General features: G+C 38.5%; 1 protein-coding gene across 1 annotated transcript in view; it reads right to left on the bottom strand.

The window, feature by feature from the left end:
• Positions 1 to 20,300, bottom strand: part of LOC134315281 (collagen alpha-1(XIII) chain-like) — a 47,152-nt gene extending 26,852 nt beyond the window's left edge. The window contains exons 1-2 of the mRNA XM_062996368.1: positions 20,009 to 20,300; positions 15,822 to 15,891 (exon numbers count right to left, since the gene is read on the bottom strand). Coding sequence (XP_062852438.1) covers positions 15,822 to 15,891; positions 20,009 to 20,290 — 352 coding nt within the window. The 5' untranslated portion in view covers positions 20,291 to 20,300. The remainder of the gene's footprint in view (positions 1 to 15,821; positions 15,892 to 20,008) is intronic.
• Between the last annotated feature and the right edge of the window lie 1,922 nt (positions 20,301 to 22,222).

The following is a 22,222-nucleotide window of genomic DNA, read 5'->3' as shown; positions in this document are numbered from 1 at the left end:
GTTTCTGTAATGTTTTATTTAAAATGTGGTCCACACTCTTAAATGTAAAATTTTAACTGTCCTATCTAACATTTTGCTTGCCAGGCAACAACAAACCCCTCACGTTTTGCTGATTAACAGCTAACAACTGTTTCATCAAGCTTCAGGCTCCTACTAGATGATTTGAACATCTCTCAGACACACTTCTAATAAAGTAGACTTCTAATAAACCAGAGTTAATTGTCTTCTGGACATGAGTTCACAATCAGGTCATCCTATCACCATGGTGTTCCATGTGTATTTGACAAGTTCAATCAAAATTCTTCCTGTACAATCTGTGCAATGCAGAGAACAGCCTTTGATTCTCTCCCACGCTTGAACACATACGTGCTGACACAACGTGAACGTACCTCAACCTGCCATCCCACAAAGGGGCCTCTCAGTGAGGGGCAAAGCATCCTATCAGCACTGTAAATAACCTTGTTTATCTAGAAGACATCAAACGAATGCTTCACAACAAGATGAACAAACCAACTGGGCCTGGGTTAATGATGGGAGACGGAGGGGAAAGCAAACCGTGTTTACATCTCCGGGGCCAATAGCCTTTCTCTGTTTGGCAATTGCTGTCACCTCCTTGTCCACTACAATTAAAATCATTGCAAACACACAAACACATACACACAACTTTTGCAGATGCGAGAGTAAGTTATCCAAAATTTTTAGCACCACTTCTGCTCACTAAAAACGCTACATATACATCCAGATTGTGACACAGCTGTATCTGACCTCTGTTCTTACAACAACTACATTACAGTTCATAAGTGCCATATTTAGAGTTCAATTATATGTGTTTAGTGTACAGTTCATACCAAGATTGCCCACATCAAAATTTGTTCCCACTCCACACTTTCCTAGTAATTAAACTTTTTAATTTATTTGAAACTGAGGATACTATTTTTTTCCGTTTTGCCAGTGGGGTTTTTGCCAATTCTTAGTTTATACAAGACTTCAGCTGCTCAAAAGTTGTCGTATTCTTGGTATGCTTAAATGCGTATACATTTTCAAAAGGAGACATATCTGGACTGTACATGGCACATGTACTTTGTGTCTACAAAGCCAAGCAGTAGTAGCATGTGCAGAATGTCTTGCTAAAATAAGAATGGTCTTTCCAAGAAAAACGTCTACTTGATGGCAGCATATGTCTCTTTGAAATCCCATATACGCTCAACATCATGAAAGTCATTTTTTCTACTTTTGTCATTTCATTAAAAGTTTTTAATAAGAGAATTAATAAGAGATGACATTTTTTTTTGTTTTATTGAGGTTGACAAAATGTCCCAACTAATATACAGACCCCAACCAGAAATGGAGTCAGTCATTTTTTATAAGGATCCTGTTTCTTATATCAAATAAATAATACAAAGAAACAGTTTAAGTACATGAAAAACTCTGAAAGTTTAAAGCAATTTGTCTTTCTTTGTTTTTATTATTTGTCATTCTGGTATTTTCCTTCTAGCTCTCCTCCCTTCCTTACCAAGAAGTCAACCTCAGGTCCCCAGCTTTTTGGCGTCAATAAGATTGGAGGATTGGTCTTTCTCTAGTGTCTCTGTTAAATCCATAGACCTTATTGCCACTGAGATTTCCATCTCTAACTGCTTTACAAGACAAAAGCAGAAACTCCGTCCCCATTGTGGGAGTTTTTGGATTATTCAAGGAATAAGGAATTTAAAGCACTTTGAAACACCCAAGTTAAGAATGAGAACAATGAATGGAGTAGCAATAAAAGTTATAACCATTTATTTACCTCTGAAATAATATAAAAATTCTGGAGATGATTACAGAGAAACAGTCTGGTTTCTGGAGCTTAGTGGGTTGATGGAAGCAATTAATTAATTAAAGCTATAATAATATTTACATTACTTGCAAGTAGAGAATGAGGATGGAAACAATGATCATGCTGCAGAGCATGACAACCTAAAAGAACTACAAGTTGCCACAAGAGTGTGTTATATAAATTTATACAGTCTGCAAAAAGCTAAATCTAATCTGTAAATCTAAAAATCTGGCCATGTTACAAAAACAAAAATTATTACTGTAATATTATTCTAATTGTATTGCTTACTGCTTCTTATAAAACTGAAATGCTCTCGGGCATGCTGACGACATGAAAGACTTCTAATAAAAAAGCAGATTTGTATCAAATAGCATGTACAGCAGTCATGATGACCTTTATCTATCCGTATTTCCTCATTTAAGGTCGGGGCCCTCCTCCATATAAAACAGACCATGGAGTACTAACTCAGGCAGAGAAAGAGGGGATGATAAAAAACAGTAAAAAGTTTCAAAAGTACAAAGTCTACTCAAGTAGCAATAATTAAATAGCAGGTTGAGGGAGGAAGGTCATGAAACTCAAACGTGACGAGACAAAGGGGAGGAAATGCTGTATATAGCTTATCAACATCATCTTAGTGTTTTAAATTAAAGGAAGAGGAAGAGGTTGATTTCTTTAAGAGTATTAGGGCAGTGGGAACAATGTGGTGTCGACTAGATAGCCAACCATTACATGACTGACCTCTACAAATGCAAACATACATATATGTAGCTCCAAAATAACAGCGTAACTTTATTGGGTCTGTGATTGCATTTTTAAACTGTGGCCTGAATTACCTTGACTAAATGATTGTGGGTTATTCATGAGTTGTGTGAGGGGTGAGAGGTTAAGAGCCAGAGTAAGCCCTGAGGATATTCTTTGCCCTGTAATCTAACACCTACCATCACCGCTACCACCAGAACTTTACAAATAACAGACCACGGTGATTAAGTACTGAAGTTGTGAAGTTTTGTTTATTTAAAAGTGATAAATAACAAAGATAGCCAATCGGTTCGATCCCCAGGTGCGGCGGTCCGGATCCTTTCTGTGAGGAGTTTAAATGTACTCCCCATGTCTACGTGGGTTTCCTCCGGGTGCTCCGGTTTCCTCCCACTGTCCAAAGACATGCAAGTGAGGTGAATTGGAGAGTTGATATGACCTTGTGTGAACTGATGAATTTTGTGTAATGAGTAACTACCGTTCCTGTCATGAATGTAACCAAAGTGTAAAACATGACGTTAAAATCCTAATAAACAAACAAAATGATATTTAAAGCTTTGCAGATAGTAGGAAAATATTTTAAATTAAGTTATTGAGAAACTTTGGACTTCCTTTACTAAATTTCATTGTACTCAAGTATACTAACCAACAGGGCTGTTGTAGCCTAGCGGTAAAGGTACTGAATTAGTAATCATAAGGTTGCTGCCAGGTTGCCACTTTTGGGCCCTTGAGCACTGTACGGCCCTCTTCTTCTTTTTAGTTCATAGAAATAAACACAACAATGCAATAAGGAAGATGATTTTGTATTACTGACTAAATTTTGTTATAGCAAATGCTTATAAAGAAAACATACTAACCTAACATACTTAAGCAGTCATTTGTTGGTACTGTAAGATGCAAAATGCTAATGTTTACAGTTTTACACATGACTACTGTTAGTTTTGATCAATTTCTGTAGCACCTGATCCAGATATTTTACTTGAACACTGAACTCAAATACACTTATTCCAAAAACGTATATGTGCGCACACAATATTATATAGGCTATATAAACAGAAAATGAGTTTTGCTTCAGTACTGACATGGCATTATTATGTGTAAATACAAAATATCTATTAAAACTTCACTAAAGTTTAATGAAAGTGAAAAATAATTGCAGGTAACACCTAATTGACCTTAAGTACTCCTTAAAGAATATATTGTGGTGATGCATTGATTGCATGCATCATTACCAACATGGCTACACATACACCATTAAACCGGAGCATTTATGTTTCATAAGAAAAGGAAATGAAAGCATGGAGGAAATGGCAGAAACTGATTCACAAAACCAATGCCTGATGTGGACATAAAAGATGAAGGTAAGTCATCTAGGTAAGGAATTCTCATGCAGACACATCTGGTTTAGTCTTTATTGGTATAAAGACGGCATTGATGCCAAGGCTTTTAGCCAGAAGAAGTCTGATTCCTTCATTACTCCGACCCTGCCTACAGTAGTGTTATTTCAACCAGAACGGCTCTCCTTTAATGTGTCTGTTCAATTACTTTTTACCGAGTCATTTTGCCCTTTTCCTGTAGGTCTTATGCTCAAAATATGCTTCGAAGTCTTAAAAATAGTTTTTATTTTAAAGCCTTTCTACATTGCTGTCTTTAATATTTACATTAAGGACATTTTGTTAAGCTTCAGCACTGTTTAAACACATATATAGGAAATTCTGTCTATCATAGTGGAATAAGTGGTTAATTTGGATTTGTGTAATGGCTCGTTGCTTGGAAAGACTCTATCACTTCCCTCCAATATAACATTTCATCAGAGGCTGTTCTTTTACCAGAAATTAGTGGCTGATGCAAAGCAGATGGACTTCTGCTCCTGAACTGTTTCTCAGAGAGACGAATTAATTCATACATTTAATGGTCCTTAATAGCATACAGACTTTTTAACAGACCTCTTTAACACTGCATATATGCCCCGAAAATTGCTGGGGCAAGTTCCCAGAACTCTAACAGATTTGGTTCACCTATTGATGGGAACCTGGTCCCCTTGTAAAGGACCGGCAGCATCCTCTGCTGCCGGACTCTTTCAGCCCATAATTAGACTTGGACTCAAATGTGACTGCATGACCTTTTAAAATGAGCTACTACAACCCCAACTACTGCTCCTGACACGCCAAATGACAAAACTACTCCAGGAGGAAAGTTTTTTTCTACTTTCTGTTTCAATAAAAAGTGTTTTGGCTGTCAGCCCAGACCTGTTAACATAAGAAGCAAGCTCTCTATGAGGAGAGAAGAGCAGTATGCATGCTGATGCTCACAGGAAGTCTGCTACGGGCAAGATGGCCCATTCAGACTGTGTCAACACACTGTGCTTTTGGAGACTTTTGTGGGAGCTGAAGTTTTGTATCTAGCAACTATGGGCAAAAATGGACAAAAGTATCCTGTGTTCCCAACACAGTGATTTGACTTCTTTTTTATTCATTTTCTCCCCATTTTCCTCCCGATTTACAACCGTGGCAACACCGAGTTTCGAACCGAGGAGTTCAGAATCTCAGCGCTGGTACGCTAGTGGAATATCCAATTGTGCCACCTGGGCACCTGTGATTTGCCTTCTTAATTCTTAATTTATTTATATTTGTTTTAATTTACAAAAATATAGTTTGTCAGTGAAAACATATTTTCTTTATTACACCGTTTTACAAAATTTTGCAACTTTTCTGGAAATAGGTTAAATATTTGAAAACAAAACATTTTATTCCTATTTAGCCACATTTGCATGACCTAAATTCTAGTTTAGTGTGGAAACTAACTGCTATTAAAATACAGCACATATTTCCTTCCCAAATGTTACACAGTAGGTTTTCATACATTCCTTTTAAAAGGTCAGACAATTAAATCACACTTAACATTTAGTTAGTTTGAGTCAAAATCTGTAAAACTATAAAGTTAATATGAGCGTAACTCCACATGGTGGCCTTTTCTTAAAGGATCATTAAAAAACAACACAGTAATGAATTAGCTTCACACTAATTTACCATTTAGGGCGGCACGGTGACTCGGTGGGTAGCACTGTCGCCTCACAGCAAGAAGGTTCTGGGTTCGGGGCGGGGCGGTCTGGGTCCTTTCTGTGTGGAGTTTGCATGTTCTCCCCGTGTCTGCGTGGGTTTCCTCCATGAGCTCCGGTTTCCTCCCACAGTCCAAAAACATGAAGTCAGGTTAATTGGAGACACTGAATTGCCCTATAGGTGAATGGGTGTGTGTATGTGTGCGTGTCTGCCCTGCGATGGACTGGCGCCCCGTCCAGGGTGTTACTGTGTGCCTTGCGCCCATTGAAAAGCTGGGATAGGCTCCAGTACCCCCCCCCCCCCCCCTAATTGGATGAGCGGTTAGGAAAATGAATGAATGAATTAACCATTTATTTAGAATGTTATGTCAGAAGAACATTTTTAACATTCAGTTTACACAAAGAATGTACTTTACACAACTACATGAAAGTTCCATTACTGGTAAGCTGAAAATACTTTTCTTCCAGCACAACCCTGTATTTGTGTATTCATAAAATAAAACTGCACTCCTCCAGAGAGCCAGACTTTATTTCAGTTTTACAGCTTTTCTTGCGTAACTTTCAGTAAGCTTAGTGGTGCTTGGCTTACGTTTAACCTAAATTCACCTTTACAGATTCACAATCATGCTTGTATTTGTAGAAGCAGAAATAGGCACGTGTTTGGTCACCCACAGAGGAACGTCCATGCATTTCCTCTTATTACTTATTCAAGAAACATGACTGGAATGAAATAAGATGAAACCACACTGCCATATTCAGCACCTGATTTAGCGCTTAATGCACGTGATGATGTGATTTAGATTTTAAGCAGAATATAAGGTGTTTCAGGTGAAGCACTAAAAGCACAGAAAACCACCTAAAAACCACTTATGTATAAACTGGATCACTGATAGGCCATGTAACTACTGTTAAAATAAACATTGTGAGTTGTAATTGGTCAAGAAATTATACAGTAAGCTGGCTCACATAACCTCATCCTTCTAACATGCACTTTATTTCTGGAAATAAGTCTAAAGCAAATACTCTGAAACCTTAATGGACGTTGAAAGAACTAAATGTCATTTTTCTATCAATAATAGTTTTTAAAAAACATTGGGAGGAGGGAGGGGATTTTCTTTTGTCAATACAAGAATCAATGTGAAAAGCAGATGGCTGACCACATAGTGTTTTCCTTCATCTCCAACTCACATTTTCAGTCCCTCTAGCTTCCGTTCTCTTCCTCTCACATTATCAGGGCTTTCTGTCAAACCCCTTTTTTTTGTTATACCCCATTTTCAATTTCAAACCAGATGTTTTAGTCAGATTTTAGGAGGTCCTAGAGATTCTGCTTAATCAGCAACTAAACTTGGTCAGATTTGAGGAGGTCCTAGAGCTTCTGCTTGGTCAGCAACTAAACTTGGTTTGTGCCCAACATGACCATTTCTGTCAGTCTAGCTATTCTGGTAGTAATTTTAGGCGCAAAAGTTTTCAGAATGATCAAAGTTAATGTTGATTGGCCAGATAGTGTGTAGGCTAATGATTAGAAACTGCTAATAAGAGTGCAAAAGAAACGAAGGAACGAGAAGATGAAAACCAGGTACTCAAAATACACTGATCAGCCATAACATTAAAACCACCTCCTTGTTTCTACACTCACTGTCTATTTTATCAGCTCCACTTACCACAGGACCACTACAGAGTAGGTATTATTTGGGTGGTGGCTCATTCTCAGCAATGCAGTGACACTGACATGGTGGTGGTGTGTTAGTGTGTGTTGTGCTGGTATGAGTGGATCAGACCCAGCAGCACTGATGAAGTTCTTAAACACCTCACTGTCACTGCTGGACTGAGAATAGTCCCCCAACTAAAAATATCCAGCCAACAGTGCCCCGTTGGAAGCATCCTGTGACCACTGATGAAGGTCTACAAGATGACCAAACAGCAGCAATAGATGGGCGATCGTCTCTGACTCTACATCCAACTAGGTAGGAGTGTCTAATAGAGTGGAAAGTGAATGGACACGGTATTAAAAAAAACTCCAGCAGTGCTGCTGTGTCTGATTCACTTATACCAAAATAACACACCAACACCATTACATTGTAACTGCAGGGCTGAGAATGATCCACCACCCAAATAATACCTGCTCTGTAGGGGTCCTGACCATTGAAGAACAGGGTAAAAACAGGCTAAAAAGTTACGTAGAAAAACAGATGGGCTACAGTCAGTAATTGTAGAGCTTCAACGTGCTTTTATATGGTAAGTGGAGCTGATAAAATGGACAGTGAGTGTAGAAACAAGGAGGTGGTTTTAATGTTATGGCTGATCAGTGTATATATGAAAGGCTTTAAAGCAGTGCATCACATTTACTTCATAATACTGAAATACATAATATTTTAGCATGAAACAATTGGGTATAATGTTCAAAACTCACTGTAGCAAGCTAAATCAAATGTGTCCCAAATTTCACACTACTGAATAGACTGTTACATCATAGCTCCTGCACTCCAGTCACCAGTTTCCTCCAGGTACGCTGGTTTCTTCCCACCTCACAAAAACATGCAAATAGAGGATTAGCTACTCCAAACTGATGTGATTGAGTGAGTTACTGGGTAAACACACCATTTTATTGTGTATTTCTGCATCGTGCCCAGTTTTTCAGGATGATGCCTGACTAATATAAAGCAATTAGTAAAAATAAATGAATGAACCCATGGGACAGTGGTAGCCTAGTGGGTAAAGCTCTGGCCTAGCAATAAGAAGATTGTGGGTTCAAATTCTGGCACTGCCATGCAGCCACTGTCGGGTCCTTGAGTAAGGCCCCTAACCCTGCCTGCTCCAGGGGTGCCATACAATGGCTGTCCCTGTGCTTTGACCCCAGCTTCTAAGCAAGCTGGGATAGGTGGAAAAAGAATTCATTGTACTATATATGTATATATGACAAGTAAAGGTATTCTATTCTATTCTATAGTTAATATGTAGTGGGTGGTTTGAGACACAGGCCTTCAACTTGCAGGCTGCTCATTTCTCAGTTTTGTATGTATGTTTTCAATATTATACCCAAATGATTAATGTTAAAAATATTAGATTAAATTCATGTGAGATATGCAGTGATTGATCTCAAAGTGTACACTATCCTATAAAGACTAAAAGCATTAAATTGTGTAAGGTACAATGCGTCTGCGTATACAGACATTGAGGACCCAAAGCCATCTATTCTCATTTCTCACACAGATCGTCTCATGAGACTTCACGACTGCTGAATACAGCTGGCAGATGACACCTCTCCTCTAAGTAAAAGTGTCTTCTAGCAGCTGAGCTGTAAACTAATAACTGGCCGAGAAAGAAGATCTGCCACTACCTCTTCCTGTCAGCAGGCATGTCAAGTTGAACTTGGAAGCCCTTAAATGACCACAACCAGTGACCTCCGCACCCGACCCCAACCAGAAGATTAAAGCTTCCTCTCCTCTTATTTACAAGGTTTAAACGGCCTTGTGTCTGCAGGGTATCTGAGGGTATTTTAGGTTTGGATTAAGTGGCTTTACTGAACTGGCTTCATTTGAACACACGTAATATGTGCTCATGCATGTTCTCTCACCAGTGCTCTCTCTTTCTCTCTTTCTCTCACACCCACCCTTCTATTTTTTTATTTCTCTTTCAAATGATTTTGAATGACTTCGAATTTATAAATTATTGTCTGTCTGAGCCTTAGCTTTTTGTAAGTCCTTAATTTTCCGGCTTCTGACGTTTCATCGTTTCATTAAGGAAAAGACTTACAAAGCAATAAGACAGTATAAGTGGGAATGTATTTATGTTTAAATTGATCAAATGTTTGTTTAATTGATCAACAGGTAATTTTTAGAAAAGCTGTGAAAAACAAGCCCGATGCAGAGCACCAGACACTCTCCTTCACAGTCTAATGTGCAATAGTGTTCAAATTCCTACCTCATCAGTATAATCATATATCGTACTTTTTCCTTAATATTTTACAGTTTATTTTTATACGCCTGGGTTAATTTTCTGTATATTCTGTTTCCCCTCTTGCTACTTTAACAACACAAATTTCCCCTGGTGGGATAATAAAAGGCTATGTTGTTGTTGTAAGCAGGGTTTTGCACTGTAAGCTATAAAGCACAGACCTCTGATAGATCAAAACACATTTAAGACATACACCAATTAGGCATAACATTATGACCACCTCCTTGTTTCTACACTCACTGTCCATTTTATCAGCTTCACTTACCATACAGAAGCACTTTGTAGTTCTACAATTACTGACTGTAGTCCATCTGTTTCTCTACAAACTTTTTTTTTGCCTGCTTTCACCCTGTTCTTCAATGGTCAGGACCCCAACGGGACCACTACAGAGTAGGTATTATTTGGGTGGTGGGTCATTCTCAGCACTGCAGTGACACTGACATGGTGGTGGTGTGTTAGTGGACCAACTAGGTAGGAGTGTCTAATAGAGTGGACAGTGGGTGGACACGGTATTTAAAAACTACAGCAGCGCTGCTGTGTCTGATCTACTCATACCAGCACAACACACACTAACACACCACCACCATGTCAGTGTCACTGCAGGGCTGAAAATGATCCACCACCTAAATAATACCTATTCTGTAGTGGTCCTGTGGGGGTCCTGATCAATGAAGAACGCAGGCTAAAAAGATATGTAGAGAAACAGACTACATTCAGTAATTGTAAAACTATAAAGTGCTTCTATATGGTAAGTGGAGATGATAAAATAGACAGTGAGTGTAGAAACCAGGAGGTGGTTTTAATATTATGGCTGATCGGTGTATTAGTCCCAAAAACTTGCCAAATCTGACACATTACCTTGCACTAAATTAAACAAATCGAGATACAATAAAATACTGTCTACTGACACTAATGCTCATTAATTATATATAATTAATTAAATATAAAAAATATAAAAATATATACAAATACAAAAAGTTATCAAAGTGATTCTGACTGGTTGGAGCTATGCTGTCTTGTGTGGTTTAGCTGTTGGTGGTGGGTAGGCTCTGGTACGACAAATATGCCATGCTTTAAGACCCTGCCGCCCATCTCTGGTTTCACACACACTAGATATGGCTTCCTCTCGGACTCAAGCCACATAAGCTGTCAAAGCCCACTTCCGGCAGTTGAGGGGCGCAGCTTTAAAGGCCTTTATCCACTGGCCCGTCCAGCCATGCTCATTCGTTTTTCCTACATGGTTAATCCCCCATAGAACACAAGAGACATGAGACTCTGCTTGAATCTTTCCAAGAGCAAACCAGCAATAACATCCTGCTAGTGAGGGTGACATTCGAATTTAAAGATAGATCCTTGTGCCTGCCTGTAGTATGTTTTAATCACAATACATCTAAGTCATTTGTGTTATGATTTTTCTATTAATTAATTAAAATAAGAATAAAAAGAAAGTACTAAACGCCATGATACAATTTACAAGGAAGTGCCAATCAGCATGTAATGTGTAGATTTAAGAGAACTCTGCAGGCCCAGGCCTGGACTCAGTCAAAGTGTCGAGGAAGTTTTCCTGTTCTTTGACAAGGCTGCTGACCTCTGTTCCCCCCGGGATATCTCATTCCTATCTCCACCGCTGAACAACCACTGCTGTACTGTTATCATCTGCACTATCTCATCTCTAGCAACCTCTCATCTAGGTAATCGATCTTTGCTTTGATCCCTTTGTTAACTTAAACATCTTCATAACATCAGGCAGCAAAAGCTGAGGAAAGCAACACAATGATTCATGTAAATAAATCTTTGCTTTAATGTATAGTACATGCATGTCTGTATGGGCTACAACCATAGACACAAAATGCGTGTGTTTGACTGGCTGGCCTGCAGTCCGAAACTGTCTCCTATTAAAAATTTATGGTGCAAAATGAAAAGGAGAATCAGATGTTGGAGATGACTAACTGCTAAGCAACTTAAGTATTGTGTCAAGCAAGAATGGACAAAAATTCCACTAGTGATTTAGTTCCCAAACCATTTAAATGTTCCATTAATAGGAAAGATGATAGAACACGAGTGAACATGCCTCTGTCTCAACTTTTTTGGAGTTGGTTGCAGATTTTATATGTGTTTCTATTTAAAAATACAATTAAGTTTATTACTTAAAACTTTGGAAATCGTTTCTTTTTACTTTTATCAGGTGAATAAAGAATAAATACATCACTGATTCTTCATTTTATTCCATCTTACAAAACGTCCCAACTATTTTAAAAATGGGGTTTTGTAATAAATCTGGGATGAAGCTGAATTATTTATAAAACAGAAACCCGTGTGTGTGTATGTGTGTAGGTGTTTCAGTGTGTGTGTTTGCGTGCTTGTACGTGTGTACATTTCATGAGTGGCTTCTAAGGGCCGCCGACTGAAGCCATTATTGCGTGCCCCTTGGCACTCAAAATAAACAAGGGTATGAAAGCAATCCGAACACGACCTAAAGGAATGATTGACAGGCAGCAGCTGGGGAAAAGAGAGATCTACATATACATGTACAGTATATACTGTACATATTGTATCCACACATGTACAGTAAACATACACATGAGTGGCTAGAGATACTAGAACTACCATTCTACCCAACATACCTCCTCCCTACTGTTAAAATAAATGCACAGATAACATTAATATCAGTGCCAATCTACATGCTTTATTAGCTAGACCTTTATGGTACAATGTTGCCACAGCATTAGAAAAAATGTGCAAAACAATAAAGCTTCATGATAAAAGTACAGTAGACCCTTGAGTTACAAACGGTTTACCATACGAACATTTTGGTTTACGAACGATCTTTTTCAACTTAACGTACAAACAAATTTCGGATTACGAACCAAAATTCGCGAAATACATGACGTCACGAACAAGTTGACTCTGACCGTCTCTCTCTCTCTCTCTCTCTCTCTCTCTCTCTCTATATATATATATATATATATATATATATATATATATATATATATACAGTGAGCGAACATTTGAACAGCAGACAGTGTTTTTCTATAAGTGTTTTTATATTTTGTAAAATTCTTCAGAGAAGGTGCAGAGAAAGCGCAGTTTTTTGTTGTTGTATAATTACTCCTGCCAGTAGCTGTTACTGTGTATCAGACAGAGGGGACATTGAGTAAGAGAGAAGAAGGAAGTTATTATTTCGTGAAATTACACCTACAAAATGCAACACTATTGAAATAAAGAAGGAAATAATAGAGAAATATGAGAGTTATTGTTGTTTCTGGTAGATACAATGTATTATGGGGTATGGTATAGCACACGTACTGTACTGAAATGTGATGTGTGTTTTTGTACAGTACAGTACTACTGTGTATTGTTGTTTATCATTGTTTATTACAGTAATGTCTATTCTATTATTTAAGATTAAGGGAAAATATACTTGTATTTATAACAAAAAAGACCATTTAAGACATTAGAGAGGTTAGGTAAGGGGGGGGTTTGGGAGGTCTGGCACGGATTAATTCTATTTACATGATTTCTTATGGGAAAAATAGGTTTAACTAACAAACATTTTGACTTAAGAACAGCCCTTCGGAACCAATTAAATTCGTAAGTCAAGGGTCCACTGTATTTCTAATTCTTTTAATGATGCATTGGGAACTAGAGCATTGAAATTGACAGATCCCACAAATCAGTAACTTTAACTGTGGTCAGAGAGAGACCAGGAAGTCTAGTTAGAGAAAAGTCATAAAATACAAACACACCCAAACACAGACACCATCTGGAACATCTGATGTGTTAACACACTGATGACTACTATTGATGGGCCAATTAGCACTCCAAGATGTATGTTTTCCCACCTTTCTCTCTTTCTCACACATAAGTGAATGTTTCACACCTGGATTCTGGGGTAAGGAAACAAGAAACAGTGCTGCTGAAATTAAAAGAGCTTGGGAATCGACATCCAGATCACAAAGCATCATGTGGTGATCCTGCCGTTTCTGCAGGTATAGTTGAATTGTTTGATTTGGACTTCAGGTTCTAAGTGAATTGGAACAGAGATATAGGAGGAGGGTTTTTTTTACAAAGCTTTTAGCAACTGGAAAATCTACCAAAGAAAATAAACATACCATCACACATGGCAAAGATCTAAAAGAACAGTTTTAAATATATAATTTATAAATTAAAATATAAAACTGAAAACACCATTAGGCTGGATCCTAGAAAAAACGGTTCCAGTCTAATCTCTTCTCCTACATTTCTGGATGTATTTACATTTCTGTGTTAACACAAATCCCTACAACTGTGATTTGATAATTAACCTTTTTCATTATTCTTAGTTTATTTCAATTTTGTTTATTTCACGGTGTATGTAATGAAAAATTATACATAAATAATTACACAGATCTGGAGCCTTTTCTTTAAGTATGGCTATCATCATTCATTCATTTATTTATTTGTTAGAACTTTAGCAACATGTTTTGCACTTTGGTTACAATCATTTACATTTTCGGCATTTAGCAGACCCTCTTATCCAGTGCAACTTACAGAAGTGCTTCCATAGTAGACATTACCTTACTCTAGTTTAAACAGACAACAGTCCAAGAGGGCGGCTAAGTAGGTAGCACTGTTGCCTCACAGCAAGAAGGTCCTGGGTTTGATCCCCAGGTGGGGTGGTCCGGGTCTTTTCTGTGTGGAGTTTGCATGTTTTCCCCGTATCTGGGTACTCCGGTTTCCTCCCACAGTCCAAAGACATGCAAGTGAGGTGAATTGGAGATACAAAATTGTCCATGACTGTGTTCGATATAACCTTGTGTGAACTAATGAACCTTGTGTAATGAGTAACTACCTTTCCTGTCATGAATGTAACCAAAGTGTAAAACATGACATTAAAATCCTAATAAACAAATAAACAAACAACAGTCCAAGAATATAAATCTACTGAAACCCTGTTAGAACCAAATTTATTTTTTGCAAGAAATGAATAAGAGCGTAAGTAAGTAGGTACATGTCAGCTTAAGTGCTTAGAAAGGAAGAGGGTTTTTAATCGTTTTTTGAAGACATTGAGAGACTCAGATGTTCGGACGGACAACGGAAGTTTGTTCCACCACTTGGGTGCAAGTACAGAGAAGAGCCTTGATGCTTGACTTCCTCGAGTTCTGGGTGGAGGATCAAGTCGAGCGAGACTAGTGGAACGGAGGTTGCGTGGTACACAATCATGACAAGACAGGTACACAAGATTCATCAGTTCGGGTTCAATGTCAGACATTATCTCAGAAAATTTTGTATCTCCAGTTCACCTAACTTCCATGTATTTGGACTGTGGGAGGAAACAGGAGCTCCCATGAAGACACAGGGCAAACATGTAAACTCCACATAGAATGAACCCAGATCGCTCCACCTGGGAATTGAACCTAGATCCTTCTGGTGTGTGTTTAGTGCGTGGATAAGTAGAGCTAAAGTTGTGTTGCAAGCAGCACACAATACAATGAATTGACTATGTTTTTGTGTAGCAGCAATAAGAGCCTTGCAGAGTGTAATTATTAAAGCTAAGACTGAATGTTGTGCATGACACCAAACTACAGCCCCACTGTTCTAAAAGTAATCTGGAACACAATGTAACAGGTATAAGGCTATAAATATTAGTAATACAATAGTACCTTAAAAGCAGTACCCTATTGTACAGTGTGTATCACTGTCATATCTCTAGATCATACAGTAGGTCCATGTGTAAATTCATCAATTCATGATTTAGTGGCTGTGACTTTATAAGCTTTAGGTCCAACCCTGGTGATTCGCTTTGCCCTGAAATTCAGAGATGAGTCCAGCCTGTCAGTCTTCTGTGCATCAAAACCCAAAATGACACAAGTGAAAGTCACTGACTGCCAAAGCCCAAAATACGACTGCACCTGTTACTACAGCAATGCCAAGCCTGGGGCACAAGTGCACTTCTGTGGGTTTGGACAAACTAGAAAGGACATTTTACACACACTGCTAAATTACAAATTACAAAACTAAATATAACTGCGAATGGATAGGTCTTATTCATACCACAACCACATCTGAAAAGCAGACGTTACATGTACCTGCAGGACCAGAAAATCAGAGGGATTTTGTGAATGGATGCCTAACCACAAAGCAAATGTAACTATATTAACTGTGGTGAGCACAGGCCTCTTTAAAACCCAGGCGTAGGTGTGCTACAGAAGCAGGAGTGGGTTGGGAAGAGGGTGGGTTTGACTTTAAACTCTGACCTACCTGGTGGACACAGACAGGCGTGGGAGACATCCCGAATCTCTCTTGTCTTCGGCAAACGTGAGGCTAATTTCTGCAAAAGAGCAAAATAAGACTTTAGTAATCAGTTGATATAAAAGTAAAATCCAAAGTTATATACAAGAATGCAAAAATATAAGCCAATAAAACTTTGAACAGTCAACACAAAAAAGATAAATAAGTAGATAAAAAATGCAGTTGAAGGTTCACCAGGCCCACACAGTACATTCTAATCGCATAGCAGAGGGTGCTATTCATGCCATTAACAGAGCAAACTGGCAGTGATGACCAGTTATTTTATTAACAATGCCTGTCAACGTAGAATGACAACAATAATTTACTTTCCCAGTAATAAAGCCCAATTTAGTAGTGCATACAGTGTATATAAAATATACACACCCCTCCTAAAATGACAGGTTTTTGAGATGTAAAACAATCCGACCATAATAAATAATCTCAAATTTATTTCCACCTTTAATGTGACCTATAATCTGTGCAATTTCTTCTAGTAACTTTGAAAAAAATACTCATTCAGTTTGTCTTCTAGCTGTGCAGTGTACAGTACATGTAAAGCACCTACAATATATGACCAAAAATATGTGGACATCCCTATGTTAAGACAACATATACCAATTTGGTAAGCAGGAATTCCAGTGTCTTGTACAGAACCCTGATCTCAATCTCATTGAACATTGTTATGCAACATCAGTGCCCGACTTTGCAAATTCTCACAGACACATTCTACAATCCTGTGAGAAGCCTTTAAAACAGTGAAGGCTGTAAAAAAGGTGGGCAAATGCCCATGGTTTTAAAATTGGATAAAATACAAGCTGATGGTGAGTTCTACATTTACTTTTGAACATACAGTATAGTGTAAGTAGTGAAGATAAAGTCATTTGGTATTCAGACTGTTTTTTTTTTTTTACTTTAATGTTATTAGGAGGCTAAGAAAATAGTGACTCTATAGCTTAAGTCGGAGTTTTGTAACATTTTGCTATAATGACATACCATATGTATTTAGAGAGCAATATTCAGTTACTATGTCTGTGACAGCACACAGACGACAAGCCCTAATCAACTAATAAGTCATTGTCAGAGTTATATCACACATAATTTTTTTCCCTGTTTAGGCTAACCACAAATTATTCCAAGGTTAATACTGGCAGACCCTTATTGGCAGACCCTTGTCTTTAAACAGACTAGCTCCAGACAGTACAAAGGCATCACATTTTTCCAAACCGCTAAACGCTGCCTGCTGTATAGTCAAGTACCTTACAACCATAGAGCTAATGAAGATTAATAAAGGAACTTTTCTTAAACTGAGGTTTGTTAAGTTTAAAATCATTAGTCATTTTACAGACACTATAAATTTCTATTTTATTTTCAGCACTGGTCTAGGCCTGAGGGAGTCACACTTCAGTTCATGGCCACTACAGCACTGAGACAGTCTGGCTGTCTCTCTAGCGGCCTGCTTTGCCTTACTGTGGCTGCTTGTCTTGACTTTCCTCTGAAGTCCCACAGCTTTGCTAATGAAGGTCTGAGATTCTGAAAGCAGGATTCTGATTTCCAGGAACACATCATCGCAGCATATACTTTACAGACTCCTGGGCGAGAGACCCTTAGAGGCTAGTGCAAGGAAAGCCAGGCTGAAGAAGGCTGTATATTAAACTTTTCTCCACTTTGCTGTCTTGGGCTGTGATCAGCTAGTGCTGATGGCAAGGAGAAGTTAATAAACGGTGAAAAGGGCTTCTGTGAGGAGAACCATTTGGCTCATACAACAATTATCGGGGGGTTAAAAGATATTTTAAGTACTGCTATATATTACATTTTGCTGACACTGATAATGTAAAGCTTTAATTTTGGATTTTTTCAATGCATTCTGATGGACCACTTAATTAAACTGTACAATAATTGGCTTTTAATGTGTAAAACTGCTGAAAAATACTTTTATTATTGGTCTGTTGTTAAAATATATTTTTTACAGTTGGGTGAATAGGTGCAAGATTACAGGTTAAGAATTCAAGAGTACATTATAGTAAAAAAAATTCTAAAAAAAAATAGAAGCAAGGCACCACATTACCAGGTGCTTTAATCACAATGAGTTTTACCAAAGACAGATCAATGTCCTAAGTTATTTGTGTTTAAAATGAGTAAAAACGTGGCATAGACTGTGAAATAAATGAAGCAGTAATTATAAGCTGGCAACCTGCTACCTTTTGGGTCAATTCATAATTAATACATACAGTTTATTAAACACAAACTGATAAGCCTATGATGTGATACTTGAGTGTGTGGCACAATTATTCACATGTATGAATGCTGTACATAACTTCCATGTTGCAATCTTCTGCATTAACAGTCTTGGCAAGACAGATTGGCAAACCATATAGAGCAGCACCCATGACTTTTGAAAGTGAATAGTGCGTAAACACACTTGAGAAAGGGAATGGGAAACTGGACAGACAGAGGAGCTGTTTAGTTGTTAGGGTTGTGTGCACATTAGAAATTCAAATGTGTGATTTTACAAGGAAAAGTAAATGCTTTTACAGGCCACCAACATGCCTTTGTGGTGTATAACATGCTTAGCATTTCCTCAGGAAAGGAAATGTTTAATTTCTGCATAGTTAAGGGATTTGTGGCTGGATTTTGCCTAAACTTTTTTTAGCCTAACAATGTGATAACTGATTTTATTCAGACGCTGTTCTACACCCAAACAGATTGAGCAAGAAACCTTAAAAAATCCTTGGTTTGTTACTTAGGAGAACCTCTACAGCCATTGCCAGCAGTAAGTAGACATATGTATGTTATATTCACATTTAATTATTTCTAACTTGTAGTTAGAAGGGAAAGTTAGTGAGTGGAGTCCGAGCCTTTAATGAATATGGTTGATATCTGTGCTGATAGACTTTTTTTGCCAGTGCATTCTCGTCATGAGGCACAACTTACTTAAATTAATTATTACTGTGATTTTAAGTATATTTGGCAAAGTAATTTGTCATGAACACCCAAGTGGTGCAGTGACAAGGTCAGCAGCATGGTCATTAGTAGTCAATTATTGGTAAAAAAAAAATAGTCAATAGTCATTTCTAATTCATGGTTAGCAGAATTGTTAAAGCAGCCTGATCAAAGCAGGTGTATCATAGAACCAAGTAATACTGCCTAAATAATAAGTCTGATAGATAGATACTTTAGTAATTCCGAAGGAAATTAGGGAAAGTGCACACAGTTGAGAGTTAAGGGTCTTGCTCAGTGGCCTAATAGTGGAAACTTTGTGGTGGTAGGCTTGAACCAGTGACACTCCAATTACTAGTCCAGTACCTAAACCGCTAAGCCATCTGCCCCTTCTGGTGGTGGCTAGTTAAAATCTCACCTGCCATTTACATTATATACATTCCCCAACAGCCTTAAACTACACCTCTACCTTTACTGCAAACACAAACATGGCAAACTCCTGTGCTAAATGGCAAGAATATCTAGATAATGTTGTTGGGGAAAGGGATCGTAATCTGTTGAAAGAAATATAAAATGTCAAAGGAAATAAGTCACTGTTTAGAGTTGTCTCAAGTCCATTCACATTAAGGATTTACTCCAGGTGTTTTCTAGATTAGCTACATTTTATATATATATATAAAAAAAAGCTAAATAGATGATTGTAGATCAATTTACTATTGTAAAACTCTCATGAAACCGATTTAAACTTCCAGCTAACACATTGCCAATGACCCAAAAACATAAAAACAAGATTAATGAGTGCATCATGTCATACACAAACTTTAGACAGTCAAGGTGGCATAACTCGAGTGTGTACCATATAGCAACACGGGACCTAGGAACCAAGGTTTGATCATTTCTTATGTTTTTCCCATATCTCGTGTGTTCTTTGGGGGTCCTCTGGTTGCCTTTCACCTCCCACAGACGGCGGATTTGTCTACTTTGGCTACACTGTCGCTATATGTACGATAGTGAATGTGTGAGCATGTATTGCCCAGTGATGGAGTGACACCCTGACCACACACAGTGTCCAGACACCGCGATTTTGACAAGGATTAAACTGCTTATCACAAATGAATTTATGATTTATGCAACGAACTGTTTGCTTCTCCTGCCACACTAGTGTCACCATCCTCATCATCATCTTGGTTAAACTTATAATGCACACTAAATCCACTCACCTCTTCCAGCATCTGATCCAGGCGCTTCAGGAGCACAGGTTCTAACTGCTCAAGAAAGACTGATTGATGAGGTTCTCTGTGCTTTTCCAGGCTGAACACCCTGTCCTGAAGCTCCGAGGTGCGCACATACACCATCACGCAGAATCCCAACGAGAGGCAACAGAGCGCAACACACAGCAGCGCCGCGCCGCACGCATCCGTCCACCTAACCCGGGCACTGCTTTTACACTGATGCTCTACACAAGTCCTTCCACCACCAGAAACTTTTCTGTCCACTTCCATTTCACACACACCTGACTTTTCAACTTCCTTTAGAACGAATCTTCTACAGTCTAATCATCAGAAGGAACAAACCGTGCGTAATGCGTAAAGACGAAAAATTAGTCCAGTTAATATGTAGATCCAGGAGTAACTATCTTCGGATGATCCTTTATTTACTTGTTTTTTTTCTTCAAATCTAAAAGAAAATGCGATTACACAGAGTTGAAGAGATGCATGCTGCTTGTTGATGTGCGCAGGTGGATCTGGAGCGCCAGTGTTGACTGTATAAATGTGTTCAGGCTGCTGAGCTGCAGTGAGTCAGTGCGCTCTTACTGTTCCTCTGCTCCACGGTGAGACTGTGCTGTGAAACTCGAGCCGCGCTTATTCACTCCACACATCAGTGCCCTCAGTGCGCTTCTCCAGTACACCAAGCTCCTCCCATGTAGCATCAGCATTCAGCATTGTGTGTGTGTGAGTGTGTGTGAGTGTGTGTGTGTACTCTGGGAGGAACTGAAGCCTCCCAAATCCCTCTAGTTATATTTAGTTGCCCTGAGCCCACGTGCTGCTATAAGATGACCCTCTGATCTTCACCGCGCAAAAAGTGTATGCATATATTTATTTTCACCAAATACTTCATCCTGGTAAGGGCACTGTCCCCATGGCAGAAATATAGGCCTACAATGCACAAGTAGCCAATACATGCCATTTACTAGCTCAATTACATTGTCATGTGAAAAAGTTAGGGCACCCCATGAGAACCTTTGTCTTTTTGAACATATTTAAACATATGGACATTTGAGCTTCAATTAAACATTATTGAGAGATGGAGCTTATATAACTAAACAAATGAAACTGAAACAACAACAAAAATGGAAAAATGAAAAAGTTAGGACACCCTATGTCCTAATAGCTGGTATTTCCCCCTTTGGCTGAAATAACATCAATTAGACGTTTCCTATAACCATCCAACAGTCTCTGACATCGACTGGTAGAAAGTTTTTCCCACTCCTCAATGCAGAATTTCTTCAGCTGTGTGATGTTTGAGGAGTTTCTTGCATGCACAGCCCATTTCAAATCACCCCACAGCATCTTAATAGGATTAAGATCCGGACTTGGCCATTCCAGAACTCTTCATTTCTTTCTTTTGAGCCATTCCTTGGTGGATTTACTGGAATGGCAGGCTGCATGGTCCACTTCCGCTTCAGCTTCAGTTTTTGAGATCTTTTAAAATCCCTTCCCAGACTCATATGCATCTACAACCTTCTTTCTGAAGGCCTCAGAGAGCTCTTTAGATCTCACCATGGTGATACCACTCACTTCAACAATCAAGAGCAAACCAAACTAATGTCTGAGGTTTAAATAAAATTCCAATGTCCTCTAACGATGTTATAATCATTGCAGCTGATGTGGTGCACCGGATTCTAATTTTAGACATTTTAAGTAGTAATAAATATGGGGGTGTCCTAACTTTTTCCTCACAATAAATTTCCTGGCTGATGGCTGAGATCAGACACTGATGTTGGATGATAGGGCCTCGCTCACATTCTCTATTCTAGCTCATCCCAAAGATGTTAAATTTGGTTGTGGTCTGAGCGGGCCAGTCAATATCTTTAACACCAAACTCCCCAAATCATGCCGTTATGGACCTTGCTTTGTGCACTGTGCCACAGTCCCCAAACTATTCACACAAAGTTAATTGCATACAATTGTCATAAATGTCTTGGCATGCTGAATTTTTAAGATTTTCCTTTACTGGAACTAAGGTGCCTAGGCCAACCATTGAAAACGACTCCATTGCATTATCCCTCCTCCACCAAATGTTACAGTTGGCACAATGAAGTAGACTCATCCATCAGACTGCCACATAAAGTAGTGTGATTTGTCACTTCACAGAACAGGTTTCCAGTGCTCTAGAGTCCAGTGGCGGCGTGCTTTACACCAATTCATTTGAAG

This window comes from Trichomycterus rosablanca, chromosome 5 (assembly GCF_030014385.1).
Source record: "Trichomycterus rosablanca isolate fTriRos1 chromosome 5, fTriRos1.hap1, whole genome shotgun sequence".
Taxonomy (NCBI): domain Eukaryota; kingdom Metazoa; phylum Chordata; class Actinopteri; order Siluriformes; family Trichomycteridae; genus Trichomycterus; species Trichomycterus rosablanca.
Note: the sequence above shows the minus strand (reverse complement) of the source record. Positions and strands in the feature narration are given on the sequence as shown.